At 38.1% G+C, this 13263-nt stretch overlaps 1 protein-coding gene across 9 annotated transcripts in view; it reads right to left on the minus strand.

The window, feature by feature from the left end:
• Nucleotides 1–13263, minus strand: part of LOC136864355 (F-BAR domain only protein 2) — a 573880-nt gene that overhangs the window by 424018 nt on the left and 136599 nt on the right. For all 9 annotated transcript variants that reach the window (XM_067141249.2, XM_067141248.2, XM_067141247.2 and 6 more), the window contains exon 5: nucleotides 6639–6737. In XM_067141249.2, coding sequence (XP_066997350.1) covers nucleotides 6639–6737 — 99 coding nt within the window. The remainder of the gene's footprint in view (nucleotides 1–6638; nucleotides 6738–13263) is intronic.

Consider the following 13263-nt stretch of genomic DNA (forward strand, 5'->3'; position numbering starts at 1 on the left):
TCATGTATTCAGTTGAATGGATCACACTGTCATGCGTTTGACTATTGTCATGTGACAACAGGAAGTCATGCTTACAAACGCAGTTACACGATGGGAACTAGGGACCTGACGTCACACACACAACCCAGCCATCTACTCAGTGAGCTGCGACGGCGAGTACGGTACAGCGGGATGATGCACATTTCTCTATTACATTCCGATGCGCTGCAGGATGTGACAGTGTTGCCAGCCTCTTGTTTTCGACTTGTTTTCCAACAGTACCAGATCCCATTCAGCTACAGAAACTTTTGTCTTGCAATGGGATGAGGAATCGCATGCTGACCTCAATTTCACAGCGTCTTCCTGGTGCCTACGATGAAAAGTTATTGTCATTTCAGCATCACATCATTCGGTTGTGGAAGGAAAATGCATATTTGCTTTCCCAAATTGGCAATGCAGATCAGACGCCAGTCTACTCTGAAATGCCAGTGGACAGGACTGTGAATGTTAAGGGTGCGAAAAGTGTTACCATTAGAACAGGTGGTAATGAAAAACAATGGTGTACGGTGTTGTTTGAGTCATCAGTCCATAGACTGGTTTGATGCAGCGCTCCATGCCACCCTACCCTGTGCTAACCTTTTCATTTCTACGTAACTATTGCATCCTACATCTGCTCTAATCTTCTTGTCATATTCATACCCTGGTCTACCCCTACCGTTCTTACCAACTACACTTCCATAAAAAGCCAACTGAAGAAGTCCTGGATGTCTTGAGATGTGTCCTATCATTCTATCTCCTCTTCTCGTCAAATTTAGCCAAATCGATCTCATCTCCCCAATTCGATTCAGTATCTCTTCATTCGTGATTCAGTTTATCCATCTCACCTTCAACATTCTTCTGTAACACCACATTTCAAAAGCTTCTAATCTCTTTCTTTCTGAACTAGTTATCGTCCATGTTTCACTTCCAAACAATGCCACGCTCCACACGAAAGTCTTCAAAAACATCTTTCAAATTCCTATATCAATGTTTGAAGTAAGCAAATTTCTTTTCTTAAGAAAGCTCCTCCTTGCTTGTGCTAGTCTGCATTTTATGTCCTCCTTACTTCTGCCATCGTTAGTTATTTTACTACCCAAGTAACAATATTCATCTACTTCCTTTAAGACTTCATTTCCTAATCTAATATTTCCCGCATCACCTGCCTTCGTTCGACTGCACTCCATTACTTTTGTTTTGGACTTATTTATTTTCATCTTGTACTACTTACCCAAGACTTTGTCCATACCATTCAGCAACTTCAAGATCTTCTGCAGTTTTAGATAAAACAATATCATCGGCAAATCTCAAGGTTTTGATTTCCTCTCCTTGGATTGCGATTCCCTTTCCAAATTCCTCTTTGATTCCCTTTGCTGCCTGTTCTATGTAAGCACTGAAAATGAGGGGGGACAAACTGCAGCCTTGCTTCACTCCTTTCTGGATTACTGCTTCTTTTCAAAGCCCTCGATTCTTATCACTGCAGACTGATTTTTAAACAGATTGTAGATAATTCTTCGTTGTCGGTATCTGATCCCAATCATCTTCAGAATCTTAAATAGCTTGGTCCAATCAACATTATCGAATGCTTTTTCTAGATCTATGAATGCCATGTACGTGGGCTTATCCTTCTTGATTCGATCCTCTAAGATCAGACGTAAAGTCAGGATTGCTTCATGTGTTCCTACATTTCTTCTGAAGCCAAATTGATCTTCTCCCACCTCAGCTTCAACTTGTTTTTCCATTCTTCTGTAAACAATACATCTTAAAATTTTGCAGGCATGAGATAATTACTAAACTAATGGTGCAGTAGTTTTCACACTTGTCAGCACCGGCTTTCTTGGGAATAGGTATAACATTCTGCCGAAAATCGGATGGGACTTCTCCTGTCTCATACATCTTACACACTAAATGGAATAACCTTGCCATGCTGGTTTCTCCTAAGGCAGTCAGTAATTCAGAGGGAATGTCACCAATTCCAGGTGCCTTGTTCCTATTTAGGTCACTCACGTCTCTGTCAAACTCTGACCTCAAAATTGGGTCTCCCATTTCATCAGCATCAACAGCCTCTTCTTGTTCCAGAACCAAATTATCTACACCTTTACCTTGATGCAACTGTTGGATATGCTCCTGCCATCTTTCTGCTTTGTCTTCTTTCCCTAGAAGTGGCTTTCCATCTGAGCTCTTAATATTCATACACCTAGATTTCCTTTCTCCAAACGTTTCCTTGATTTTCCTGTATGCAGCATCTACCTTTCCCAGAACCATACAACCTTCGACATCCTTGCACTTCTCCTTCAGCCATTCTTCCTTAGCTACCTTTCACTTTCTATCCACTTGATTCTTTAATCGCCTGTATTCTTTTCTGCCCTCTTCATTTCTAGCATTCTTGTATTTTCGTCGTTCATCAATCACGTCTAGTATCTCCTGAGTTATCCACTGATTCTTTGCTGATCTTTTCTTCCTTCCTAACATTTCTTCAGCAGCTCTACTGACTTCATTTTTCATGATTATCCACTCTTCCTCTATTGTGTTTCCTTCAGCCTTTTCATTTAGCCCTTGTGCAACATGTTCCTTGAAAGAATCCCTCACACTCTTTTCATTCAACTTGCCTAGATCCCATCTTTTGCATTCTTTCCTTTCTGCAATTTCTTCAACTTCAGATGGCATTTCATGACCAATAAGTTGTGGTCCGAGTCCACGTCTGCTCCTGGGAAAGTTTTGCAATCCAACACCTGGTTTCTGAATCTCTGCCTAATCATAATGAAATCTATTTGATACTTCCAGTGTCTCCAGGTCTCATCCACATATACAGCCATCGTTTGTGTTGTTTGAAGAAAGTATTGGCAAGGACTAAATTATGATCAGTGCAGAATTCAATCAGCCAACTTCCTCTATCGTTCCTTTGACCCAATCCAAATTCTCCTTCTGTTTCACCTTCTCTTACTTGAAGGTAAGTTTACTCATTCGGAACAATTATTTCTGATTCCCTATGGGAATCAGCATCTACATCATCTGATGGCCAAGCAGGCATCAAATTTTGATAATGAGACAATGTCTCTCATAGTGCATTGGCACTGCCGGTGGCTACAATTAGCCTACGCAGTGGCCTCCACGGTATGCACTATCCAGCGTCTTGGTAGGTGTGCTAGGTACCAACTGATGAGCCCAGCCTGGCACACGGGGGCGAAACGCTGGCAACCAGGAATGAGTTAGCTGGAAAATTTATAATGTCCAATAACGGACCATTTATATTAGTATTCTCTTACTTGGCCTACCACTGCATTCCAGTCTCCCATCACAATTAGATTCTCATCACCTTTTACATATTGTATTAAATCTTCTATCTCTTCATATATTCTTTCGATTTCCTCATCATCCGCTGAACTAGTAGGCATATAGGCCTGCAATATTGTGGTGGTCATTGGTTTGGTGTCTATCTTGACGACAATAATTCTTTCACTATGCTGGTCGTAGCAGCTTACCCGCTGCCCTATTTTCTTATTCATTATTAAACCAACTCCTGCATTTCCCCGGTTTGATTTTGTGTTGATAATTCGGTAGTCGCCTGACCAAAAATCCTTATCTTCCTGCCAACGTACTTCACTTATACCAAATACATTTAACTTTAGTCTATCCATCTCCCTTTTCAGATTCTCTAACCTACCACAACGATTCAAACTTCTAACAATGCACGCTCCAACTCGCAGAATGTCAGTATCCATCTTCCTGATGATTGCCCCCTCTCGTGTAGTCTCCACCCGGAGATCCGAATGGGCGACTAGTTTATCTCCAGAATATTTTACCCGGGAGGAAGCCATCATCAGTACATCATTCATACAGAGAGAGCTGCATGTCCTCAGGAGTTAGTTATGGCTGTAGTTTCCCCGTTGCTTTCAGCTGTGTAGCAGTATCAACAGAGCTAAGCCATGTTCAGTATTATTACAAGACCGTACCAGTCAACAGTGTACGGTAATAATGTCTATTCGCGTCGACGGAACAAAATTGCTGCTGTATATTGTTCTCAAGAGAAAGACGCTTCCTAAAAATATACCCGCTGGTGTTGTCGTCAGATCTCAGAACTCCGGCTGGATGGACAGTTCACTTGTGGAAGACTGGGTAAAGTGTGTCTGACAACGTCACCCTGGTGTATTATTGGGACAAAAGAGGTTGCTTGTTCTCGGCAGTTACCGCGGCCACACTACAGACGCTGTGAAGAAACATATCAAGGATGGGAAAACCGACCTAGCAGTCATTCCGGGTGGGATGACATCTATGCTACAGCCGCTGGATATCTGCATGAACTGTCCATTTAAAGCAGCCTTGAACAGCTCTGTACAGAATGGATGGCGGCTGATAATCACACACTGACGCCAAATGGTTGCATTCAGCGCCCGGAAGTTCAGCTGCTGTGTTTATGGATTTTGACGGCATGGAATCGTATCCCTCGAGACCTCATACGGAAGAGCTTCAGGAAATAGAGCATTTCTAATGCTTTGGATGGTAGCGATGATATTTTGTGGGAAGGTGATGGTGACGAAAGTTCCAAAGTTGGTACTGATGATGATGAATGAACTCGCTGGATATCATTCTGGAAATATTTGTTTACTTTTATTTGTATTTTCGAATCATTTTATATGTGTTAATAAAGATTGTAAATAATTTTGACTTCACTTATTTTTTAAAATTTTGTTCTATCAAAATAAGGGTGCGGGTCTTATCCAGTGGTGGGTGGTATTCGAGATTATATGGTTTTTATAACTGAGTCTCTGGCACCCAAGATATGTGCAGAAACACAATACAGAACTGTGATGATTAGGACAAAGTATTTCCTAACATGACATAAATCATAAGGAATGCATTAGCCTTTGCACCCACCCCTACAGCTAGACATTCAACCCCATGTGCCTCAAAGACAAGAACAAATGGAAAGGAGAAGTGATTGGAAATAACTTAACTTTCCACTTCAGTACAGAATTATTATCCCAAGTGTGTACTACTGTTCTGTGTAAGAAAAATGCAAAAAGTGAAACCACTCAAAAGTGTATTTTAAAATTCAGGTGGTGAATGAATTTAGAAAGGATGTGTTTAAAACAGGTGGACACGTTTTGTTTTGTGGATTGTGTAGCGTTAAAGGGAGTACAGAAAAGTAGTTTATTGTACAGCAGCACATTAAAAGGGGAAAGCATTTGAAATCTGTAATAAGTGAGAACAACAAGTGTTCCCAGGTTCTACAGGAGCAAATCATTACCATATTATATACACTTCCAAGTAAATTAGGTGATATTTATGTAAAAACAAGAGCTCTGCAGTGAATAGAGCAGGGATATATTACTCGTAAAATCACTGTTACACAGTCACCAGAATTCATTTTGTTCAAGTATTTTGAAGTCATTATTTACTTATTTTCTAGTACATTTCCTTAAATTTAAGGGCATTTTGTTGATCGTTTTCAGACTTTTTTTAGGTCAACAACATCCACCCCTTACTGATTAGCATTCAAAACAATACGAGAAGAGACACGCCTACTCGAGAGTGCTAGTGACATCACTGTCTAGTATGGGAGAAGGGAGAGATGTAACAGGAAAACTGTGCCTATTAAATCAACTGCGCCCATCTGAAGGTTGAAGCCTAGTCACCAAAAGCCTCCGGTTTGTTCCTTTCCAATACTAAAAGCCTCCTTTAGCATTCCAGGGGTTTCAGCTGCAGTTCTGAGCCTGTTGCAATATTTAATGCAGATTTTTTGCTCATTAACATCAGCCATTTCAGAACTCAGAGAAGCAAGAAAGAACATGGTGTTCAGAAAAGTACCGAAACTCAGAAACACGTGCAGTCACCTAGATTTCAGCTGGCAGACTACTACTAGTTGAAATATAAACCTAGTGTCAGGACTTTGTTCTGCTGCTTGTTCACATAAAAATATTCAAATTCTCAGAAATTCTGGGTAGCACCTTGTACACTTTGTAATGTTTCCCTTTATTCATTTACAATGAGTATCTCCTAAATAAGAAAAAAAGATAGTAGAATATGACTGTAAAATTCATAGGTTTAATGAGGCCTACATATAGTTTCCATCAAGAAAATGATATTACCAGCAGTTGTCCTATGTGCCTCATTGATATATTAATGTTCTGTTTCCTCACATGAACAGAAGTAACTTCATTCCATATCTCTTATGGACCATAAGGTCTACGCGATGCAGCAATCTAACATATTTAGGCATATAAATTTGGACTCAAGAATATCAACTGTAAATAAAATCAAGCTTGTAATTACACGACTTTTGATATTGCGATCACAGCCATGGGGATCTCCAGTTTTACGTGGAATTTGAAACACAAGAACATGATTTTTTATTTTAAAAATCACACCTGCATTACCCGGGGTCTGAACTAGGACCGAAATGGTGAGATGTCAGTGACTATGCTATTTGGCTATCATGACCCAAACTGTCAATAAACTAATAAAATATGACATGAAATTTATTAAAGCAACTAAACTGTCTTGCTCGTGTCATTTAAGCCTTGTGCAACTTAATTCACTACTCCCATCAATTTCAAAGTACCTCACCCATTTTGACTGAATGCCAGAGTAAACCAAAAGTAAGTAAAAAATCGTTAACTTACCTGGCCTATTAGTTCATGATTATTTTGGATAACTTCAGCATAATTGTTAAGGAATTCTTTCATTTGTTTCAGATGAGATTCCTCCACATCTTGAAAGTGCTGCAAAATAATGAAAAGAAAGAAATTAGAAACAAAGTATCTGGAGATCTGTTCTCAAAAACTCAGTCCTGATGTACAATATCAAGACCAAACGGTCTATCCATTCTTCCCAAGGAGTATGTACAATGGTAGATCAGTTTGAAGGTGTAACTTTTTGATGATAATAATAAATAAAATCATTAATAAAAATATATAAATAAAATTACTCAAAAACTTAATAAAATTAATAAGCATAATTAACCGAAATGTCCGTAGTATGGGCGCCAGAGTTCACCATAATGGATCCCTCGAATTTAGATAAGAGCATGATAGACTTTATATCCCAGGGCGTGTACATAATGCTGCGTACTGGTACATCTGCTGCAGGCCTTACCTAACCTCCTGAAAACGACTAATTAGGTAGGAACTGCACCTAGGTTTATCAATAACACTGATTCTAAAATAGCTAACTATATTCTTAACAAATTCCGTGCATGAGCACCTCATCAACATACAACATTATACATATAATACACACATAAAATATTGCTGGAAGACTCCATATTTACAACAACAACAACAACAAAATAATGAAAATCGTGGGAAAACGAAAGCGAGAACTAAGCTACCATTTGTAGATAGTCCGATGAACAATGTACATGTATGAAGATAAATACCCTTCACTGTCTCTATATCAATTCGACTTACCGATTCTCATAATCGGCAGTTATCACATCACACAGATACTGTACCTTGTACTACTGTGTTCACATATTTGAACACTTGTTGTAAAGATATATACACACGTCTGTCGATCCTCAACATAAATTTACGGAAAGTCTGAGATAGCTTTCACCAACATATAATGCTAGGCCGCCACAAGTGCTACAATACTTAATGCGCAAGCACTCTCCACAATCAGCCACTTTTCTACGAACATAACAAGACTACGCTCCACAAACGTTTGAAGTCCAGTCCATTGCAGCCGTGTCACTCCAGTACCGTGTATCAGCACCACTTTCTTCCCGTACAGTGCGTCAGTTGTAGTTGTAGTTATCTTCCTTCTCGTTCCTTTACAATCACCTCTACAACCACCTTTACAATGTCCCTTACAATCCCCCATACAATGTTCCTGGTTGCCGCCGTATCATCAACCTTTATAGACATCAACATCTCCCTCCTCTCAGATGATACGTCTGGATTGGTGCTTGCCAGCCAATCATGAGTAAACCTCTTCTTTCTCCCAAGTTATAAACAAACACTCGGGAGTTTTAAATGAATCATCAAATTTCCCTGGTACAACAACAAGCTCATCTCATCAGGCTGGGATATATACATGACTAATGGAATTACCCGACACAAGTACATCACAACAAACACTGAGGTAGCCATATGACTCATTCAAATTACCAGAGTTATTAAAGCAATGCTTTCCCACTCGTGCAAAACAAATTACTCATACCTACATATGTGGATATCTTCCAGCTTACCAATATAAATGGCAAAATATATAAATGAAATACTAATAATAATAATAAATCGAATACTGACAATAATATCTCTAACTTCTACATATAATTCGGGGGTGTGATATATGTACTATCACAAAGGAGACTTTTGAAACTAGTGCAATGTTCTTTAACAGGACAGTGAACAGTTGGTAGGAATGTTTAGCCTCGATCTACACTACATATTTGCTTCTACAGTTACTTCCCTTATTGTTACCATAACGAGTGAACAAGACGTGCATGTGTCTGTTGCACAACACACAATTATTCAGATTTTAGCATGTGAAGATATTAAACCTACAGAAATCTTGTTTGATTGTGTTCACAGTTCAGTACCAGTATACATTTGAAGTCTCAAGTACACAAGTGGCCTAAGTCCCTTCATGAAGGTCGGGTAGTAACTTATAATCTCACTCGCGCACATCATCCCAGAACCTCTGAGAATACAAGATCTCCTTCATGGCAGCACACAAATAAGCGTTTGTGAAATTAGTGAAGGAAGTATGCAGACTATCATTAAAAAGGAGTTGGGTTTATGCAAAGTCACTTCAAGATCATTGCCAAGAATTTTGAATGCAAATCACAAAGCTATAAGGGCCAAAATTTCTCAGAAGCTTCTGGAATGTTTGAAGATGGAGGAGAATAATTTTTGTCATACATTGTGGGAAGTGATGAAACATGGTTACACCACTATATTTTGAAATGAAGCGGTCACATATGGAGCAGTGTGCAAAAGGGAAAACAGCTCCAGTGAAGCCAAAAACCTGTTTGTATGCCAGGAAGGTTCACATGACCATCTTTCAGGAAGCTAAGTTGGTGTATCCATCTTTTTTCTACTTGAATGATGAACTGTCAATGCTTCATACTACTGTGAACTTCTGGGCAAGGTTATAGAGGGGCCTATTCCAAAAGACCCAAAATTCTGATCCAAGGCATCCTGCTTCTTCACAATAATGGTAAACTAGAAAAAAATGCACTGGACAGCTCTGGATCACCCCACTTATAGTTCAGTTTCATCATCACAAGATTAACATTTGTCTGAATCCCACAAAAAAAAACAACTTCAGTTGAAAGAACAATTTAGAGTCTGTTTTGATATTCATTAAACATAAAAAATTAAAGAGAGTAAAATAATTGCAGTGTCCACTAAAAACTGTTGCAAATCATTGGATGGACATTATCTATTATGCTATTATGTTAAAGCTCAGCAGAAACTTCTAAAATCGTTGGTCCATATTTAAAACGTAGAGATAACCACCAAAACAAAACAAACAATATGTAGATAAAACTAGTGGTCATAAAAGAAATTCTGTGTTGTCATGCGGATCTGTTTACTATTTACCTACTCACCTTTCCACTATAACAAAGCTGCATGGGGGAGAAGTCAATGAAATACACCAAAATATCTATTATATTTCATTCTCATATTTCGTTGCTTAGCCTTTAGAGATTATATTCCCAAAGTTTGAAATGTGAATTAAATCTATTAAATTAAGTCTATTAAATAGTTGTTGATTCACATAGGCCATGCCCACTTTACACAACATGAAGTCGTACCAGTTCAAGTCTTGTATTTATTGCGATTTATCCTTGCGAATTAGCAGAATTCTTTATTGGAAGGTGTAATATAACTACAACGTGACCAACAAAGTTCACGACGACTGTGTTCATGATTTAGAAGGCTGTGAAATTGACTCGAGTAATGCTTTAGTTGACATCTCTGTGCTTGCCATGTGACTTGCTATATATTGTTGATTGTTTTTCTAAGTAGTGTTTATGGTAACAGCTAATATGCCTAGAAGCAACAGAATTTTTAGGAAACACAAGAAATCTCTGATCAATAATGTTCGGAGAACGAAATGTGAACCTGGCAAAAGTGATGTAAATAACGATGTGGATAGTATCTCCACACCTCCAAGCGCGTCTAAATCTAACCTACAGTGATGAACTGGAGGAAGACAGTGGATTTACGTTAATTTATATCGTCACACAGTCTACCTGAACCAGCAATAAAGCCAGTCTACCGAGCCCTTTTGATATCCTGACCTTCTCCACTGAAGTCTCCATGGAAAAAAAAAAAATCCCAATGAATCCCTGAACTAAATGATAAATAATTAAAATCACCTTTTGCTCCTACACCAGAGTCAATATTACCAAAAATGATGCTGTTCTGGTCTACAATGATGGAAATGAAGGAAGAATTAATACTATTCTAAATATGGGCTTCAAGACTGGAGTCTGCACATGCCGCATCCTCAGAACTATCGACCAAAAACATGTTGCTGCAGCCGAAACTGGAGTTCTGGCTGGAATGAATCAAAGAAGGCAATGGAAGAGGGGTGAAAAAAGAAGAGCAGAAGATGAGGAAGACAAAGACTACAGCCCTGGAACATTTTAGCTCAATAAATAGAATTTTGTATGTGACAAACTTTCATTTATGATTTCCGGTATATCCATTTTTTGTAACTAACGTTCCTTTTTTTCCAAGACTATGAAAGGTAGCTGAATTAAGCTTTTTACACTTAGTAAAATAATAAGAACACATATTTTACTACAACAGAAATGGCATATTTGACAAAATAACATTTTTAAAATTTTCATGTGTATGTGAATTGTGGTAGGAGAGATATATGGTATTTTCCGTGCACATGCATATTGGTTGATGTCCCCCCTTACTATTTACCTACTTGCCTGTATACCATAACAATGCTGCATACAATGCTACTAGTTTACACTGTTTACGTTTTTATTTCATCTAATCATTATTTTACAGGGACAATTTAGTCTAAAAGACTATTTTATGCAGATGATTTTTAATGTAATGAACAAATAGTAGGCCTATGTTTTTAAAAATGTGTAATGTCCAAAGTTTTAGAACATTTCTCTTAATTATGTGTCAATTATTTTTTCATTGTATATTGGCTAAAGAAATCCCGTACTGAGAACAAAACATGTAGCAAAAGATAAGTGTAATTTGTAAATGTTAATAGTAATAAGTTGAAGATTTTAAGAATCGGATAAGTATGGAATAAGGTGGAACCAGGGTTCCAAGGTTATTACATGATAATTATTCTGGTTCAGTGACTGGGTGTTTGCATTTGTCACAACACTCTCCTCTTCATATTCAAACTATACATCACACTACCAACCGTAACAGAAACACACAATAGTGATTACATCCCTCCATATAGGGTTAGCATCAGAAGGGGCATCCGACCGCAAGACAGGGCCAAATCCATATGTGCGACACAGTTTGCACCCGTAACCCCACAGCTATGAGAAAAGTGGTATAATGATTATGATATTAGTTTTATGTCCTATTAACTATTCCAATAGTTTTCACAGACAAGGCACCAGCATTTTGTCCTGCAAGAGTTCTTTTACATGCCCATAAAATCTACCAACACAAGGCTGACATATTTCCACAACTTCAAATACCACCAGACTGAGCCAGAATCAAACCTGCCAACTTGATCTCAGAAGGCTATTGACTCCTTTAAAATGATTCAATATATATTGTATTGCCATTAACATTCGAGTGAGGTCCCTGGAATAGAGAGAGAGAGAGAGAGAGAGATTTGGCTGTGTTAGCAAGCAGGATGAAATTTTCTTCAATGTTATTCTGATAAGTGAGAGTTCCAAGAAGAAAATGCAGGCGACCATAAGAGGCTCAAGTGTTAAAACATCATTTGAATCCAACAATTTGTTCAAGTCTCTGTCACGAAAATTGTAGAGCATAAGGTTTTGGTTAGGTATATTAATTAATTGATTAATTAGGTTAAGAAGTGTGAAATTTAGGATCAGTATTTCTTTAAGTATCGACTCAGGGATGGAACGCTAAGCCATTCAGAAGCCTTCCCAATGAGCAAGGAATCGCATTACATGTACTGTCTTGCACATCATATACAACCACAGTCAGAAGAAAACACTAAATGGTCAAGATACGATAGATATGAAAGATGATCAAACCCATCTGGCAAAAATAAAGATTTCTATGGTCATCATAGATGGCTAAATGGTTGGAAGTCCTCAGGGTATCAGAGAGGCACACTAGTATAAAACTAATGTTTTTTGCTTTTTAAATAGAACATTAAAGACAAAACATGGAGGCATATTTTTAGTAGAATAATAAAACTAGAATTCGAGAAAATGTGGAAATGTGAATACAAGAAGAACAGTTTTATTCCAGCAGCGTAAATTCAGTTATGTGCGTTGAGAAATGAAAGAATCAGTTAAGTACACTTTTATTATCACAAGATAAAATAAGGCAAAGATTTGTGAGAATGACTAAAGAGCAGACGATAATGACATCCCCGGAGTAAAAGTCTCAAAGATCATACAACCAAAAGATAATGGGAGGTATATTTAAACTAGCTTTCATACTTATCTTCGACAGGCCAATGACAAATGTGGTTCAGGTAAATGGATTTGCAGACGGAATGAAAGTATGAATATGACTGGGTCTGTCTTGAATATTGTCTGTCTGTCTGTCTGTCTGTCTGTCTGTCTGTCTGTCTGTCTGTCTGTCTGTCTGTCTGTCTGTAAAAGGATGGGCTCCACAGCGAGTAAAATATTAATGCTATGATAGACCAGTGAGTCAAATTTTTACTAGTAATTATCATGAACACAATCCAAAGTAATGACAAGATAAAAAACGAAGTTATCTACCTCCTCAGCTCATCTCTGTCAGTACGCAGGGACTATTGCACTTCGCAAGGTAACTCCCCTAGATTGCATGTCACGCTCATGGCCTGCTTTGGGACAGACAATACATCCAAGTATCGGCAATGGAAATTCATCAACAACTTATCTGCAAAAATGTACGGATGACCAGAATTTACTATTCCTTCTCTCTTTGTTATAAAGGGTTCTTCAGAAAGAGTAACATTAACAACAGTAAGATAAAGAAATTAAAAAATACAGGGTGTAATGAAATTCAGCGCTCAAATTTCTAGGGATGATAGAAGAGACAAAAACAGGTAAGGCTGGAAATCAAAAGCTGAAGTACCTACATTTTGAGATAGTTGAGAATAAAATTA

This window comes from Anabrus simplex, chromosome 2 (genome assembly GCF_040414725.1).
Source record: "Anabrus simplex isolate iqAnaSimp1 chromosome 2, ASM4041472v1, whole genome shotgun sequence".
NCBI classification, from domain to species: domain Eukaryota; kingdom Metazoa; phylum Arthropoda; class Insecta; order Orthoptera; family Tettigoniidae; genus Anabrus; species Anabrus simplex.